The 17,597-nt window shown below is 44.0% G+C and overlaps 1 protein-coding gene across 2 annotated transcripts in view; it reads right to left on the reverse strand.

Annotated features, from left to right (window-relative positions):
- Window positions 1-17,597, reverse strand: part of LOC144735549 (uncharacterized) — a 61,249-nt gene that overhangs the window by 34,851 nt on the left and 8,801 nt on the right. Inside the window, exons 6-7 of one of the 2 annotated variants that reach the window (XM_078617982.1) lie at window positions 15,225-15,362; window positions 11,412-13,442 (exon numbers count right to left, since the gene is read on the reverse strand). In XM_078617982.1, the coding sequence (XP_078474108.1) occupies window positions 13,063-13,442; window positions 15,225-15,362 (518 nt within the window). In that variant the 3' untranslated portion in view covers window positions 11,412-13,062. Of the gene's footprint in view, window positions 1-11,411; window positions 13,443-15,224; window positions 15,363-17,597 lie in introns of those variants that run through there. The other variant, XM_078617984.1, reaches the window with a different exon arrangement.

Here is a 17,597-nt window from a genome sequence, read left to right on the forward strand (position 1 = left end):
TGATGGCGCTGAAGCTACCAAGTCACCCACCCCAACGTTTACCCTGCGAAACTTGGCTGAAGCTAACAGAAGAATTGAAGAAGGACTCGCCATCTATGCCCGTAATGATCCGAACCAAGAACGCAGCAGTGAAGTGAATCGTGTGATACGCAAGGCGATGTCATGCTATACCGAGCTGTATCTTGAGAAACAGAGGCAAGCTTCAGAGTTGAAGATCAATAGGTTTTTCACCACTTCGACCTCCGTAAGATCAACTCTAACTGTAACCTCTCTAACACCATCCCCTAGTGGCGTGTCATTGTCCAAACGACAAGATTCGTCAGAAGAATATTCGGAAGAGGCTGACGATCCTGCCTCTCCTGCCACCCACTAACATCCTTCTCATCAACTCATGTCATCTCATAGCACTATTCTGCTGTACAAATTGCTCATTCTTTGTTCAGGGCCTTGGTTAAGGCGCTATGTAAATTAAAACCAGATAGGAACATCTACCCTTAACATAAAAAATTCCAGGTTCCTTGCGAGAGCTGTTGTTCTTAATGCATTGTGTTATGCTGATGTTGTACTACCTTGTTATGACGTTTAAGTGTATTTCTCGCGTAAAAAAACAGTTGTTCAAGAGTGTGGAACATTTTTGGAGGCCAGAACATACATCTCGGCTTTTAACGCGGGAGGAGTCGATGGGAAAATGACGGTCGTTTAAATCAAGAATTCTGTTACCAAACAATTTTCATGGAACGTATCTCCCGCTCGTCAATCGAGACATGGCTTGCGTTGAATTGTATTGAGTGTGGTGTTTATGCTGTTAAAAAAACACAATGGTATCCTTATAGATGAGCTGCTAAACAACCCACAGATAATATTAACCTCGTGGGAAAATTGAGAAAACGATAACAGTGTGATTTTTTTTTGGTTTCGTGTTATCATTGGGGACTGTTTTCAAGTTTCCATTCATGAATATGCCGTGATGATGTTGTAACGTGTAAACTTTGGTCGTTTAAATGTTTGTTGCAGAAAACTTATTTTGGTTTAAAAATAAGCACCACCTGGAATGGATATATCATACTGTGTTGTAATTATGTGTAGTCTTTATATCTAGAAAAGCTTGGTCCCTCAACTAATTAAATAGGGTTCTGCTTTAACCTGAGATATTGACGACGTGGCTTGCCCAGAAAGCTCCTGAATGCCTGTCACGTGTTTGCAACCCACCTTGAATTTTGATGAACTTCACTCATTGGTTCGTCAATTAATTTATTTCCAACTTGACTGTTTGTCAATTGATTCATTTGTTGACGTGCGTGCAAGTCTCAGCTTCTTCAGAATGCAGTCAGATTGTTTTCAGATGTGAAGTTTATCGCAATGCTCTTCCACAAGTTACATTGGCTCCCAGTCTCAGCCTTCGCTGATCTCAAGATTAGTATTATTATTGATTGAGGTTCTGTCAACATCATTACAAAATATGTCACCTATTTGCTCATATCCAGGAGCAAACTGTTGAAAGCTGCTTAATCTATCGAAGGGCACGTCACAGACTTGAAAGCTCCATTCGGAACTGGCAGAGTGATGATAATGATTCACGTTGGAGAACAATCTGCAGAAGAGAGCATCATGGAACCATTGAGATCCCTTCACTTTTATCACACTAGGGGCAGCATTTTCCCAGATACCTTGCCAATAGACCAAAATATGTTGTATCACGTGATAGTCAAAAACCATCACGAGTTGAGAACAGAACATTTTTCAGGCTCAGGGCAAAAACTAATTTGGCATGATGCATTTTCACACAATCATCAGTCACCAGACGGAAACCATCGTCAACTCACTATACTTGAGAGCATGGCTCAATCACACGTAGCTGTAGGGATTCAAATCCAAAATGTAAGCAGCGCTCTGATGCTTTAAGCCACATGGCTATCTCAAACTACAATATTTTTATGACGGAGTTATTTTCTACATTAAGATTTTGATATACGGTTATTTGTTTTTTTGTCTCTCGTCTTGTTCGATTGACTCATCTTGTGTTTAAATATAATGCAATTTTTGTTATAAATTAGTCTTGCTGGATGATTCGACGTGCTCGCAGGTTCCTTGTTCAAGCAATGTGCTCCAGAACTCGCCATCATGATCAGGAACATCGCAAATGCCTCCTTCTCTTCGGGGTGTTTTCCGTCCAACCTCAAACCTGGCCTGGTTTCTCCCTTGTTAAAGAAACCAAGTCTAGATCCGGATGACCCATCTAGTTATCGTCCCATCACTAACCTCTCGAACCTCTCTAAACTCCTTGAACGACTAGCCCTCGCCCAGCTAAAACCACACATCACCTCCGCAAACTACTGCTGCTTTCAGTCAGCTTACCGTCAAAACTATTCCACAGAAACAGCACTCACTAGAGTGCTCGATGACATTTTAACGATCATTGATTCCGGCTCAACAGTTGCACTTGTAAGTCTGGACATTTCGTCAGCCTTCGACATCATCAACCATTCGCTCCTTCCCTCCTGAAATCCGACTTCGGTATATGCGGCTCAGCACTCAAGTGGATAGTTTCGTACCTTTCTGACCGGCAATCTTCAGTCAGGGTGGACATGTCCACATCGCCTGAAACAATAGCATTATGCGGGGTTCCCCAGGGCTCTTCTCGGTCCCCTGCTCTTCACAGCCTACACTTCCCCGATCGGCCGGCTCATTGCAAGCTTCGGTGTTAAGCATCACTCATATGTGGATGACACGATTCTATTCACCGCCATCGATTCTAGCAATGCATCTGGATTCGAGAGGCTCTCGGAATGTACCACCGCCGTGCAACAATGGTTCACTGCACACAACCTAGCCCTTAATCCGAAAAAGTCAGTGGCCATCATGTTAGGTACCAAGCAACGTCTCAATTCAGCAGCACTCCCCACACACATACACATCTTCGGTCACAGCATCAAGTTCACCGACCACTTCAGCTACCTCGGTGTCATCCTAGATTCAACATTATCCTTCAACCGTCAAACCAACCATATCATCAGCTCATGTAACTTTCACCTGAAGGCTCTTAGACACATACGTCCTCTCATCTCTACTGAAATTGCCAACACATTGCATTGTTGCATAGTTGGGTCTCGCCTTGACTATTGTAACTCCGTCCTAGTCCGGACCTCCGCTGGCAACCTAAAGAAACTTTAAAGACTACAAAACAACCTGGCACGCGTCGTCATTGCCCACACTCATCCCCGTCTCGACTCACTAGCTTGTCTCCGTGCTCTCAACTGGCTACCCATCGCCAGTAGGGTCACATACAAGACCGCCTGCCTCTGCCACAATGCCTTCATATCCGCTTGCCCGCCGTACCTTTCTTCATTATTGACAACTTGCAGCTCAGCACACGGCAGATGCCTGCGCAGCGCGACTCACGACCTCCTCTTGATACCAAGATCCAGGATGGTCATGTCTATGCGCTGCTTCTCGGTGGCAGCCCCAACAGTCTGGAACGATATCCCTCTGCACATTCGCAGCATCACCTCAATCGCCTCCTTCAAGAGACAATTAAAAACTCACCTCTACAATCATGCTTTTGAGCGACTCTGAGCTTGGCTCCGCACCTCTGAGTTGCGGCCACTACGTCTGCAAATTTGCGCGCGTTACAAATTGAACTATTATTATTATTATATCTACACCTGTGAATGTGACATATCGGATGTTTTGAATTGAGCATTGAAAATAAAGACCGTTCCTGTGACGACGCAGAACAAAAAAACAGCTGATCACAACCACATTTCAGGGTTTTTTGTTTGTTTTATTTCATGACTGACCTCACGGGAGGGGAGTTCCAGGCATGCGTAGCAGTGGAAGATACGGAGGGGGACACATCATGGAGAGCCGGCTGGCCTCTCTTCTTGAGCCCGGACCTCGTTTTACTGGAGCCAGAACCAGTCCACTGGACCTGTATTCCAGACGTCCAGGTGGTACCAGTCCATCTCCTCCCAATTGGTGATGGGGCACTTGTCGAGAGAGTGGAGAGTTTCCCATACCTTGGCAGTGTGCTAATGACCAGCTCCGGTTTAACAGCAAAGGTCTCACTCCGAATCAGTCGTGCCGCATTATCTTTTCATCGGTTGCGTAATGCTGTGTGGCTACCTGGTCTATCACTCCACACGCAGCTTCAGGTCTTCTCAGCCACGGTCATTCCCTCCCTTCTCTACGCTTGCGAAACTTGGACCCCCCCCCCTAATGGAACATCTTCGCCGGTTAAAAACATTTAGGATGGCCTGCCTACGATCCATCTTGGGTTTAACCAGCCTGGATTGTGTGAGGAAATCACAAATCCTTGAAAGATGTGGACAAAGTCCCATCGGTGAGCTCCTCCGCCAGGCAAGGCTGTATTGGCTGAGTCATGTAGCCCGCATGCCCAGCCACCGCATGCCTAAACAGCTTTTGTTCGGCCGGATCGAGGGGGTTAAACGGGCACGGCACGGGTTAGAGAAGAGATGGAGTGATGTGGTACAGGAGGACGTGGAGCTGAGTGGACTTGCCGATGACTGGTACCAGCAGTGTCAAGATCGGCCTCTGTGGAGGCAGCTCGTGAAGGACGCTACTGGACAGTTGGAGGCAGTCGCCCTCCAACAACGGAGGGTGGAGGAGCGACGCTCACAACAACGAGCGGAGTGCCGGGTGGCTAAAGCACAGCAAGTTGCCACAGTAGGGGGCACAGGTGGTGCATCAGCCAGTCATCTCAGTCAGTCGACCTGTGCCATCTGGATCTGCCCTGTGACCTGCCAGCAGGCGTTCGACACTTCACGTGGCTTCAAGGTGCACATAGCCTGGCACAAGCGTTGTGGTGACGTCACCGCCACTTAGTGGTGAATGGCGGTTGTTGTTGTTCAGTCTGTGTATGTGCGAGTCGATACGTGTGTGTAAGTCTGTGTGTGTGCGAGTCGATTTGTGTGTGTAACTACATGTGTGTGTCTAAAGTCGATGTCTGTGTGTGCGAGTCCATATGTGTGCGTGTAAGTCTATGTGTTTCTACGTGTGTGGGTCAATGTCTGTGTGTAAGTCCATGTGTGCGTCTGCCTTTTCACCCGGGCAACGCCGGGTACTTACCACTAGTGAGATCATTGATATCTCGATGATGATGCATTCAATGTGTCGTATATATTTGGTCTTAAAAAATTGAAAAATGTGTAATTCTCCGAAAGTATCCAAATTGATATAATTATGCCAATTATGCATTATGGTAATTGTGAATATATAATTGTATTGCGTTATGCAATTGTATGTAATTATGCTAATTATGGATTTTTATAATTGGGCTTGGCTTCGTTGTCTTATCATATTCTTAGGTTTTTTCGGTAAAGTCACGTAGGTAAAAACATTAAAAAGTAAAATTAAATAAAAATAAAAATCACGACGTTTCGGAGGCAACACAAGCTTCCGTCTTCAGGTGGTACCGTCACAGCCACGACAGCTGTATCAAGTAAATGAGAGATTGCAGGAGTTACCACTGCGTTTATATAATGGTTGGAGAAGGTGGTGGGGCAAGGGCCGCATACTTATTATTAATATGGTAAGGTGAGGCTTGAGACTAAGAATAGACTACATAACAAAGGCTGAGCCTTTGTTATGGAGAGGTGCGGTTTGTGACTCAACCTGTAACAAGAAGACCACCACTAAACATGGTAAAACAGTAATGGTTGTCTGTCAAATAAGATTGGCAAATAAGTGTAGTTAAATCTTTTTTGCATGGTTAATCACATCTTTCCAATGATTACTCAGTTTGTAACCGTCATCACGGTTGAAATTATGTCTGTGTTTGTATATTTGTATGGCTTCGTGTACAAACCTTTGATGGTAGCCAGGAGGTTTGCAGAGAACCTTGGTCTCGGAAAATACAATTTCATGAGAGCCCACCGAGTTGTAGCAATGATCGGCAACGACCGAAGAATCAGTTCTGCCGTGTTTCAGATCTGACTTGTGCTCGCGGACACGATCAGAAACATGACGTTTCGTTTCTCCAATGTAGCAATCACCACAAATGCAACTCAATTTGTAGACTCCAGGATACTGTAAGTCAGGAACGACATCCTTCACAGATGGAATCAAATCAGATGGAATCTGTGAAGGATGTCGTTCCTGACTTACAGTATCCTGGAGTCTACAAATTGAGTTGCATTTGTGGTGATTGCTACATTGGAGAAACGAAACGTCATGTTTCTGATCGTGTCCGCGAGCACAAGTCAGATCTGAAACACGGCAGAACTGATTATTCGGCCGTTGCCGATCATTGCTACAACTCGGTGGGCTCTCATGAAATTGTATTTTCCGAGACCAAGGATCTCTGCAAACCTCCTGGCTACCATCAAAGGTTTGTACACGAAGCCATACAAATATACAAACACAGACATAATTTCAACCGTGATGACGGTTACAAACTGAGTAATCATTGGAAAGATGTGATTAACCATGCAAAAAAGATTTAACTACACTTATTTGCCAATCTTATTTGACAGATAACCATTACTGTTTTACCATGTTTAGTGGTGGTCTTCTTGTTACAGGTTGAGTCACGAACCGCACCTCTCCATAACAAGGCTCAGCCTTTGTTATGCAGTCTATTCTTAGTCTCAAGCCTCACCTTACCATATTAATAATAAGTATGCGGCCCTTGCCCCACCACCTTCTCCAACCATTATATAAACGCAGTGGTAACTCCTGCATCTCTCATTTACTTGATACAGCTGTCGTGGCTGTGACGGTACCACCTGAAGACGGAAGTTTGTGTTGCCTCCGAAACGTCGTGATTTTTATTTTACTTTTTAATGTTTTTACCTACGTGACTTTACCGAAAAAACCTAAGAATATGAATCATTGCAGTCACGAAAGCTTCAAATCTAGTTGTCTTATCAATCGGGATAATACAATGGTTCTCGCTTTAACTTTTACTGATTATGTTTTACTGTATTTGTCAAGTCTCAAAATTCAGATCTCTCCGCAGGATACAGTTCTTATAATTAAGATTATTAAGCATGCACTTAGGAAGGCACCAGTCAGACTCTGTGTTAAGCAACTTTAATCTAAGAAAAACATAACATTCAAATATGCAAACTCTTGTGCTAGGAATTGCAACACAGTACTCTTGGAGATGTCCTCCTCATTGATCCGTACATTTAACCCTCAAGTTACATTTGGTAACTGGGTAATAGAACAATCTGCTAATTCCTCAGAGTAAGGTGATCATACACGGCGACAGGAAAAAGCACTAATGAAACATGTGCCTAAGCAAAAGTAGACCTCAATGAATTCATTGGTAAGATTATGTGATTAACGAAATGTCTTGGAACAATGGGGTACGGCAGTGTTCCTGCTTGTCTAGCAAATGCTCATCAATTGGCTAAGGCTTCAATAAATTAGCAGGCAAGATTTTGTGATCAAAAGAAAATTTTCAACCCGACTGTCCCTGTGAGTGTGTAGATTCGTAACGTAGATGTTGAGAAAATGTTTAGTTTCATCAATCACATTGGTATAGTTATGAAATTAACAAAAAATGACAAATACTTCCAACGACCGTATCTACGTAACTCAATGGGCAGCAATAATTTTCAAGATCAGCTAATAGTTAACGCGCTACCTTAGGATGGCCACCCTTTTTGAAACGCAAAGATAACTTTGGAGTAATCTTATAAGTCCCGATATGTGCGTTATGTGTGTGTGTTGGTGTATTGTATCCTTGCTCAACTCTTTGCGTTAAGCAGACGCCGAGGTGGGGCGTTTCTTGTACCAAAAATTCCTTGGTTCCCTGCTGAGAAATGAGTCGTGTGTGTGGGCGTGTCATACTGCAGGCCTCTCTGCTGCTGGATGAGCTGAGTCGGCACGACGCTTGTCTTTGAAGATGCCCGATTGCGCTCGCAGCTCGTCCGCCGGTCGCCGGTGCCGACACTATTTCTAAGTTGCGCCGGTCACGCTCTCTCCCTTGCACCAGGCACGGTTGGTCCTTGTAGACTTGACCTTTGCAGGAGAGTGCTCAGCTTCCGAGTCTGCACGCTCGTGGGTAATCCTTAGCCGCTGGTCCTGTGCGATGCTCGCTTGGTCGATGCTTGGCGCTTTTCCGCCCTTTCTCCAGGTCGATTGCTCGTCGTTGCTCGTCACTCTTTCTCTCTCTTTTTCTCTTGCTGCAGCTGCTAGTGGGAGCTGGCACTCAATGTAGAATAAAACTTTTAGCGATGCTTCGTCTGTCAGCGCCGAACTCATACTCCGTGACACATCGCTACTCTGCAAGCCTCGCCATCCTTGGTCGATTGTGGGGCCCACCCCCGGAGCTTGTCGCAGCAAGACTCCGTTGCATGATCAGTCGTGAAATTCTCCCCTCTCTGCGTGTCTCTTGCGAGAGAAAAAAAAACATGCCCTCTGTCTCGTTCTCCTCCCGTGGCCGCAGCTGCCTGGCTGCCCCCAGCTGTCTGGTTGCCCCCCCCCTCCCTTTGACTGGCTGCTTTCCATACTCGGTTTATGTTTTGGTCCCCCCTCCCTCTCTGCCTTCGTGGTGTTTGCTATCTCAAGGGGAGTCACCCTCCATACGTATTTTATTGCTACCATGTGTTGTGTCAAATTGTGGGAAGACAGATGTGGTTTGGAGGCTCTGGTCCTATGGAATAAATATTATCTTGGTCGTGTGCGATTGACCTATTTCGCCTTGTATCTTTTTTGAATTACCTTAGGTCTAATACTTCATAATTATTATTTGGTTTATGTTTAACCAAGATTGGTGATGTACCATGGTTGTTACCTCAGGTATTCTGAGGGTGTATTAAGCTTTGTTCTCCGTCCGTCTCGCCAGGCATCTGTGCTTTATTCGAGTTATATTTTGATATCCTGAGGTTGGAGATATAGCTAAGTTTTGACTTAAGCTTTCGTGACTGCTGGAATTCATATTCTTTGGTTCTTTAGGTAAAGTCACGTAGATAGAAAGATAGAATAAGAAAAACATATATAAGGTGAATACGAGTAATTTAAGTAATAATAAAAGCCACTAATGTAGACTGCAGTCTGGTTCTTAATCTGAGAGTGTACTGGGTCTATACCGTCGATTTCTTCTTGTTGCAAAGTTTAGAACTTTTACCGTTGGAGGAGAGAAAAACCGCCAGTTGTAATGTCCGTTTGCCCTGTGGCTCTCGCTTTTGTGGAAAGCCGATTGGAGTGATGTAAAGGCTATGTCAGCAAGTTTTGATTTGAAACCAGGCTGTTCCTGCTGGAGAATTGTTTGTGAACTGTCCAAAACGTCCAAGGAGGTCGTGACTCATGGTCCCCTGCCCCGTGGAGATTTTCCAGATTGTCATTAACCTCCCTTTGCCCCGGGGTTTTATTATTTAATGGCCTCCAGATACTTGGTGTGGCTTGTGGGAGGTAGCGGGGTGAGAGTGTTTGTTTCAACTTTTTTTTCGATTGATATATTTAAAAATATTGGCAGATTTATTCTTAACATCAATTTTGGAAAAAGGCCTATATATACAACAAATGTTCTTCCATTGTAGTCGCATGGTTCTTAAGTAATGTCCGGTTAATGGTGACATTGTAGCGCTTCAATCATCTCTTTGAACAGGCAATTTCAATGTGGAATGAATAGTTGATCCACCGATAAGGCGTGCAGCGACTCCAGTTAATGCATAGACTATTACAGCTTTCTTTGCAAAGCAACGATTGATTTGATTTTTCAACAATTTCAGTAGGAATGTTTGCCCACTCCAGCTCCACCAGTGATGAAGACTCTTAAGCGTTCAAGAGAGTGTTCACTCTCAGGCTCTTCATGCAATTGCTTGTTAATGCTGTGACCATTCTAAACATTTCCTGTTGTCCTACATTCATTGCTCTACGTGCCGATTTTAATTGTTCTTCATCCATTTCCACATCTGGCACCTCTTCTTCTTCATCTTCCATTTCAACAGGTACAGCTTTTTCGAGAATGTTGAGTGCATGAACTTGATTTCATGCATTCTCCAGTTGTCTGTCACGTTCACGATGCACTTCCATATGGTCACTCATCTGTTTGAGCTGTTGTTCATTTCCCAGAAATGCTTCCTTTGCAGTATCAGATCCTTGCAATAGTTCTTGTTCACTTCTGTATGGTTTGTATTGAACCAGAAGGCTAGAATAGTAGTTTTCAGGATCTGTTACAACCACAAAGTATGTCACTCTAACAACTGCTGGAACATTTCTTTTCAGCATTTTTGTTCTATCAGTGAACGTGATCATCTATCTTCCTCTTGCAGAGTTTTCTACTTCTTCAGATGCATATTCATCGATATTTGAAGCAGCATGCTATTGATGAGTCCTCATCATTCTTCTTGCATGTATTTGTATGATGGTGGATCTGACACTTTTTCACAAGCTCATAGAGCTCAGAACTCTTGTTCGGCTTTTTTGCTGTGCACACTTGATCAATTCGATTGATTTCCTCAGGTGTATTGAATGAAGGATGATCTTTTATCCACACCAGGATGTGTAGATGTGGACTTCCACGATTTTGGAACTTGATTCGCCACCAGTAATCCTTCAATCGACCACCAAACACTTCATGATTGTCAAGAATTTCATAAGTGCGTTCAATCGAATCATGAAGTGTCGAGTGACTATGACAGGATACAGTTTGATCAATCGTTGTGTGGCATATATGTTGAGTTCATTTGGATCTTCATCGGGTCTTTCATCAGCTATTAAGAGTGCCTTGCGCATATCAAGCCAATTCAAATAATTGCAACTGAATGTCCCGAAGTATGTTGGTGGTCCTATTGAATGTATTTGTCCGATCAATTCATTCAGCACTGTTTCCCAATATGCAGCTGATCCTCCTTATTTCATGAGTATTATCAGAGACTTCGTATTCATCCTCCATATTTGGCTGATCACAATCTATCAAAGCCATAACTGATGTTTGTACATGTGTAATGCGAGCAAGGATTGAGGGGGGCGGAGTCTGGGTCATGTGAGGAGAGGGAGGAGTTAGGGTCACGTGGGGGAGAGGATTTAGGGAGAGAACCGGAAGGGATCAGGGAGTTAAGACGGAGTGAAAACGGGAGGAGGCCACGCTGGGCAGTACTGGGAGGGTGGCGCGATCGCCACGTGTTGGGAGACCTCGGCACCGTCGGCCATCGGTGTCCGGGCGCAGGGGGGCTAGCGGGCTGTGGGAAGGCTGGCCGTGAGCGAGGAGCGGAGCAGCAGTGTGGCTGCAGAGCGGAGCAGCAGGGTGGCTGCAGAGCGGAGCAGCAGTGTGGCTGCAGGGCGGAGCAGCAGTGTGGCTGCAGAGCGGAGCAGCAGGGTGGCTGCAGGGCGGAGCAGCAGTGTGGCTGTGGAGTGCTCGACTGAGGAGACGCGGGCCTGAGCGAGGACGCCGTGGGAGCGAGATTTACACGAACCCAAATAAAGGACAATGGAGATCGATACTGTGGAAGAGTCCTTTATTACACATGCATCGTTTCAACTTGTGCTGCCATATGTATTTGCATTGCCTCTCGCAGATGTGGTGATGAATCTTCTTCTTCTCGCATTCTTGGATCGGCAATGTCATTTTTCGGATGAACATTTATGAAGTTGATGGTGAATTCAAAATGTCTTGATCCTGTTGATCGTCTGCAGATTCGTTCAAGTTCTTCAAATGTGTCACACTCAATAATGCATGCTCTGCCATTGCCTGCCGGTGCACCTTTCTGACCCCATGAATGTGAATCAGTGAAGTAGTATTTGTCATCATAATGCACAATTGCTAGTGATTTGTATCCTGTTATTAGTACGCCAGCCTGATGATTTGTGAACAAATCATGAAATGCATCGCCCAAAGTGATTTCTTGTGAATCGCCTTCATTGACTCAGTCTTGTAGACTTCCAACGAGTAGTGTTTCCTCATCATAGGCTATTGAGAATTAGTTGTTGAATGTAATGAAGTCGTTTCTTATGACATGGAAATGTTTGACTTGCAGATATCCATTTGCTGTCATTGGATATCCTAGATTCTCAAGTTTGGCCAATCGAATGGTTTCATACATTTCATCACCCGCAATCAAGTTCACGTTCAATGTGTTTGTGGTCCATATGCTTGGTGGCAGTATAGCAGCTCTTACAATATTTGCCAACACCATTGCCCCATGTAAACATCTTCATTTGCTTGATGCCATGCAGCGCGAACAATTCTAGATCTTTCATTGATTGGCATGTAAGCATTTGCAGGTTCTTGCGGCTGATTTTGCTCCACTGGTTGTTGCGCAGGAATAGCAACTGAATGTAGATCAGCGATGTTTGCTTCTTCATTGATTGTTACATCCGGATAAAGTGGATTAATTCGAATTCGCCAGTTGAGTGCAATGTAAACTTGTTCACGATTTATAGAGAATTCACGTGTGATGTTGAGATTCTCAACATGTTTTGTGATGACAATCATTCCAGTATTATCCATTGCTCGTGGAAGTGTGTCACTAACTTCAAAGATGTCCATAGCAAAAAGCACTGCCTGTCCACGGAAGCCATATTGACCGAAGACTCCAGTGAATTTGATGATCTTCACAAATGGTATAACTCTTGATAATAGACATTGTTCTGGCTGTGTTAAGACTCGAATCACATCTGGAATTTCAGCAGGATCCAAGTGATTCCAGTGAGCTTTTGGTGGTGCAGCTTTTTTGTTACTGCTGATGTGTGTCTTGCAACGTGAACACATTTGCAATGTTTTCTTTGATGACAATTCGGTCATGATGCTCGATTGCATTTTCATTACGTCGTACTCTGTAAATCTGATTTGGATAGCAGCATTTGGTGCAGACTTCACAGATTTGACTGCAGAATGTATCGATTGCATTGTCAAATGTTGTCATGTCAGCATTGAGTGCTTCAAGACGTTGCGATTGATATTCACGATTTTGCTTTAATATGACATCACGTGCTTCAAGTGTTTCTGCAACTCTGAATTGTGACGTGTTCACGCACAGATTGCAATCGAGCATCATGATCATCTGGTGTTTCTTGATTTCTTGATTGTATGTGATGTTCATTCAAACGATCACGTCGTTCCTCAAGTCTGGCATGCTTGCCTCTTCATCTTCATTAGCACGCTTTTCTTGGTACTTTTGCCGAGCCTTTTGTAACCGTCGCTTTCGTTGCTTTGCATCTGAATTGTGACATGTGTTCACGCATAGATTGCAATCGAGCATCACGAGCTTCTGGTGTTTCTTGATTTCTTGATTGTTTGTGATATTCACGGTCTCGTTGCAATCGGACGTCACGTGCTTCTGGTGTTTTATCATTCAAACGATCACGTCGTTTCTGAAGTCTGGCGCGCCTTGCCTCTTCGTCCTCATTAGCACGCTTTTCTTTGTACTTTTGCCGAGCCTTTGCTAACCGTCGCTTTCGTTGCGTTGAAGTTTCATTTGGATTTCTCTTCACACGATCCCTTTTTTGTTTACCATTTGTCGTTACCGATGTTCCTGTTGGCACGAGTATAGGACAAATAACATTGGGTGAAAGAGTGGTTGGCAATTTTTGATAAGTCGGGGCTTGAACTCATGACCTGAGAGTTGAATTTTTTTACATAAAACCACATTTCCAAACCTCAACCAACTTATCAACGACAGACAACTCACTTTAAATGCTACAATTTAAAGCTCTATATGAAGTACCAAAAATCTTAGTTAAAAAAAATACTAATTTCATACCAGATAATTGATCTTTTGACCTTTAGATCGAACTCAACCTATTTGTCCACCACATGTAAATGGATAAAACATCAATATGAATGTTAAAAGTTCACTTTAAATGGGGTTAGTGCAAAAATGATGTCACTGACCCTATCCATGCATTGTCCCATTGATGCACTACATCATAATAAACAACTTTTGTAAAGACACCAAAGCATTTAATGTTACGAGTTTCGAACTCTGGACTCCTACGTTGGTATTAATTTTTATTTTTCACAAAACCTGTTCGCAAAGCACTCGTCGAGTAAGGCTTCCATACAAAATATGAATTGCTTTAAACAAGCCAATGGATTAATTTATGCCGATTTTGATACAGGTATGCATTGTCTCCGGATCCGAGTACGTGTGCTAAATTTTGAATTGATTGGACAACAGGAATTAGACTAAATTTTGATTACAAGAGTTGACCACGACAAACATAGGAGTCAAGTTAAATAAAACGGTTGAAAAACTACGACGCTTCGATCGCAACACAAACAGTCGTCATCAGGATGATGATGACCGCATCCTGATGATGACCGCTTGTGTTGCCATCGAAACGTCGTAGTTTTGAGTTATTTTTTTTACCTATCTACGTGACTTTACGGAAAGACCCAAAGAATACACGAAAATATTCCTTGAGGAAAGGAATAAGCACAAAAAGCATAAAAAATGAGTTTGCTAATCTAGAAAGGAATATGACAACAGATTAGGATCGTAGAAGTGGCTTATCACATGGACATTTATAGGAACCCAAACACTTAAAACACATGCCACAAAATGTGGAGGGGAAAACCATAGGACCGAGAGAAAAATCCACGTGACCACGGTGAAAGACACGCACAAACTCCAAATATACAACAGGTGTCAGGGTCAGGATCGAACCCACGACCTCAGGTGTCCATCTCATTTATTGCAGCATGACCGAGATAATGTGGGTGATTAGGAGCATAAATCATCATGCGAACTCCTATCATCCTCGCAGCCGCAGCGGCTTTTTGCTAGATCATCGAACAAAGATGGTCATCGCATCGCACGCTTTCAGACGGAAGAGCTCTGCCAATATTAGTAAGCCACTAGGAGCTATGTACTTTTAAATAATAATTTAGTTTGGCAAACTAATTTTTTAAAATGCATTTTGTGCTTGGTATGTTGTCCTTCCCCCCCCCCCGCACCTCAGATTAGCACGGTTGGCTATGTACGGTGCGAAAGAAATTCAACATAGAAATGTACGTGAAGCAAGAAAACTACAATAGTTTTTTTTTGGGTTAGATTGCATGAATATAAACGTTTCGATCGCAACACAAGCAATCGTCATCCCCTGATGACGATTTCTTGTGTTGCTGTAAAAACGTCATGATATTGTTATTATTTTTTCTATCTACGTGGCTTTACCGAAAGACCCAAAGAATATGAATTCCTGCAAACACAAAAGCTTTAAGTCAATTAGTTACTACTTTAGCACTAATCGGTTGTGTTGGAGAGCAAAAACCCAAAGCGTTTTTTTTCTTTCCTCTCTCTCCAAGACCTTACCTTCGCCAACGTCCTCCTCATCCAACACCACCTCGACAAAGTTTTGATCTGCAGTGGCCGGGCACCCACGGAAACTCCCCGTCACCGCCGGTCTCTCATTGGCTCCTCCCCCAAATTTGAAGTGATTAAAATCCAGGCCTGTAATAATAATAAGCACTTTCATTCATGACAAATGGAAGGTCTAATAATACAGTGGTTCTTAACCTTTACTGCAGCCTTGCACCCGTTTGGTTCCCAATCGTAATTCTTTTTATAATGTTAATAAACACAGAGGGTTTGATGAAACAAAATATTTGTTACTTACGTGCCCGTGCTTAATTTGTGTTTCAACGATTTGCCTTAAAAAAAATATGGCCATGTCTCACAGCCCCCAGAAAGGGCATCTCGCACCCCCAGAAGGTGCGTGCGCCTCAGGTTAGTAACCACTGGTCTATTAGATGCAAAAAAAAACAACCACTGGTCTATTAGATGTGTAATGACAGGGTGACCCCTGCCGGCCTGCAAGGGTAATTAGTTATAGCTGCATTGCATAATGCCTTATTATGAAGGGGTGTATCTGGGGTAAAGGTCAAGGGCGAAGTCAGTCGAGAAGCTCCGGGAACCATCCCGAAGGGTCTGGAAGGTTCTAGAAAGGGGGCGTGGCCAGAGGTGGAGCTTGGCCACCCCGGCAGATATAAGGAGCACCGAACCAGAGCTTCGGGGCTGTTAGTGTGGGGTCTGGGTCCTGGTTGCATCGCTACCATCGTCATCTCTTTGACCACGTGGCTGTTCTTTTGCAAGACCAGCTCCGTCGCCACCGCTACGCTTGTCAACCCACATGCTTAGCGCAGGACGGAGATGGGCTGCGTGTTTGGACAGCCTAGGTGTAGCCACGTTACCAAGTGTATCGCCCTGTGTGCTCTTAATAAATAAGAAGCCTTCTACTAGACGTGTGCTGGAAGTCGCTCACTACAGATGTAAAAAAAACAGTTTTGCATAGGCAGGTTATGGATATATCAAATACACTTTTGAGTTCTTGACATGTTTACTTAAGTTTTATCTTCGCATCTTCAGCTTTTAAACTAAAAGTTATTATTTCAAGTCATTAAACCTAAACTGACACATTGTGGGTGTGTGTGCCTCAGGTTAGTAACCAATTGTCTATTAGATGTGTAGTCACGTTCAGGGTGTCACTATGGTGTTAGCACCAGCCACTGTCACAAGAGTGCTACTGTGCGTCTGGAACCTCTCTCGGGGGCCAGAGTAAGTACGGCATGCGAGCAGGCCCTAGGGGGCATAGTCCTGGTGACGACCTGAGAGAGGGCAAGTGAGGACGGGGTAGTCTGGGTAAACCCGAGAGGACATGTGACCAGGGCAGGGTAACAAAGGGGGCTTGAGGGACACGTGATGCTCGGTCGGGATCCTTCGGGAAAGATCCCGAAGGACGTGTGGCCGAGGGCGGAGCGAGGCCACGCTCAGGAGCATAAAGGGGCAGTCCCGGGAACATTTGCAGGAGCAAAAGAAAGGGGGAGTAGGGCAGAGGTGAGCTTGTGCAGTACAAACAAAAAAAATGTCAACAATTTTTTTTTACAAATAGATCCTCCATTTAACAATTAATTAACATGGAACAAACTTAACGAGCCCAAAAAAGGTAAAACTGGACGTAACATTTATCAGCACACGATAATATTACTTTAGGAAAGGAATGACAACAGATTAGGATAGTAGAAGTGGCTTATCACATGGACATTTATAGGAACCCAAATACTTTAAACGCATGCTGCAAAATGTGGAGGGGAAAACCGTAGGTCCCAGAGAAAAATCCACATGACCACGATGAAAGAGACTCACAAACTCCAAATATACCACATCCTCGCAGCGGTTTTTGGCTGGCCATCGAACAAAGATGGTCACCGCATCGCGTGCTTTCAGATGCGCTTCTGCGGCCGTCTGGAACAGCTCTTCCTTCCGATATTAGTAAGCTACTAGGAGCTATGTACTTTAAAATCATCATCTAGATTGGCAAACTCATTTAAAAAAATTATTTTTGTGCTTAGTATGTTGTCCTTTCCCCCCCCCCCTCGCATCTCCGATTAGCACAGGTGGCTATGTATGGTGCGAAATGCATAAATATAAATGTGTCGTTAAACCCGCCACCACTCGATACAGCCAATTAATAAGGTTTGTCACGTAACGAAAATGTGCCAATTAGTTAATACTATAGCACTAATCGGTTGTGTGTTGGAGAGCAAAACCCACAGCGACATTTACACATTTGAGTACCGCGACGTTTTCGCCAGTAATTACAACAACAACAACCAGCCTCGTCAGGCGATTCGCCAGAACTGTGAAGAAATCCTCCTCCTGTTTGTGGCGAAAGCCTACTTAATGCAT

Source organism: Lampetra planeri, chromosome 55, assembly GCF_965212315.1.
Source record: "Lampetra planeri chromosome 55, kcLamPlan1.2.h2, whole genome shotgun sequence".
In the NCBI taxonomy this organism is placed as follows: domain Eukaryota; kingdom Metazoa; phylum Chordata; class Hyperoartia; order Petromyzontiformes; family Petromyzontidae; genus Lampetra; species Lampetra planeri.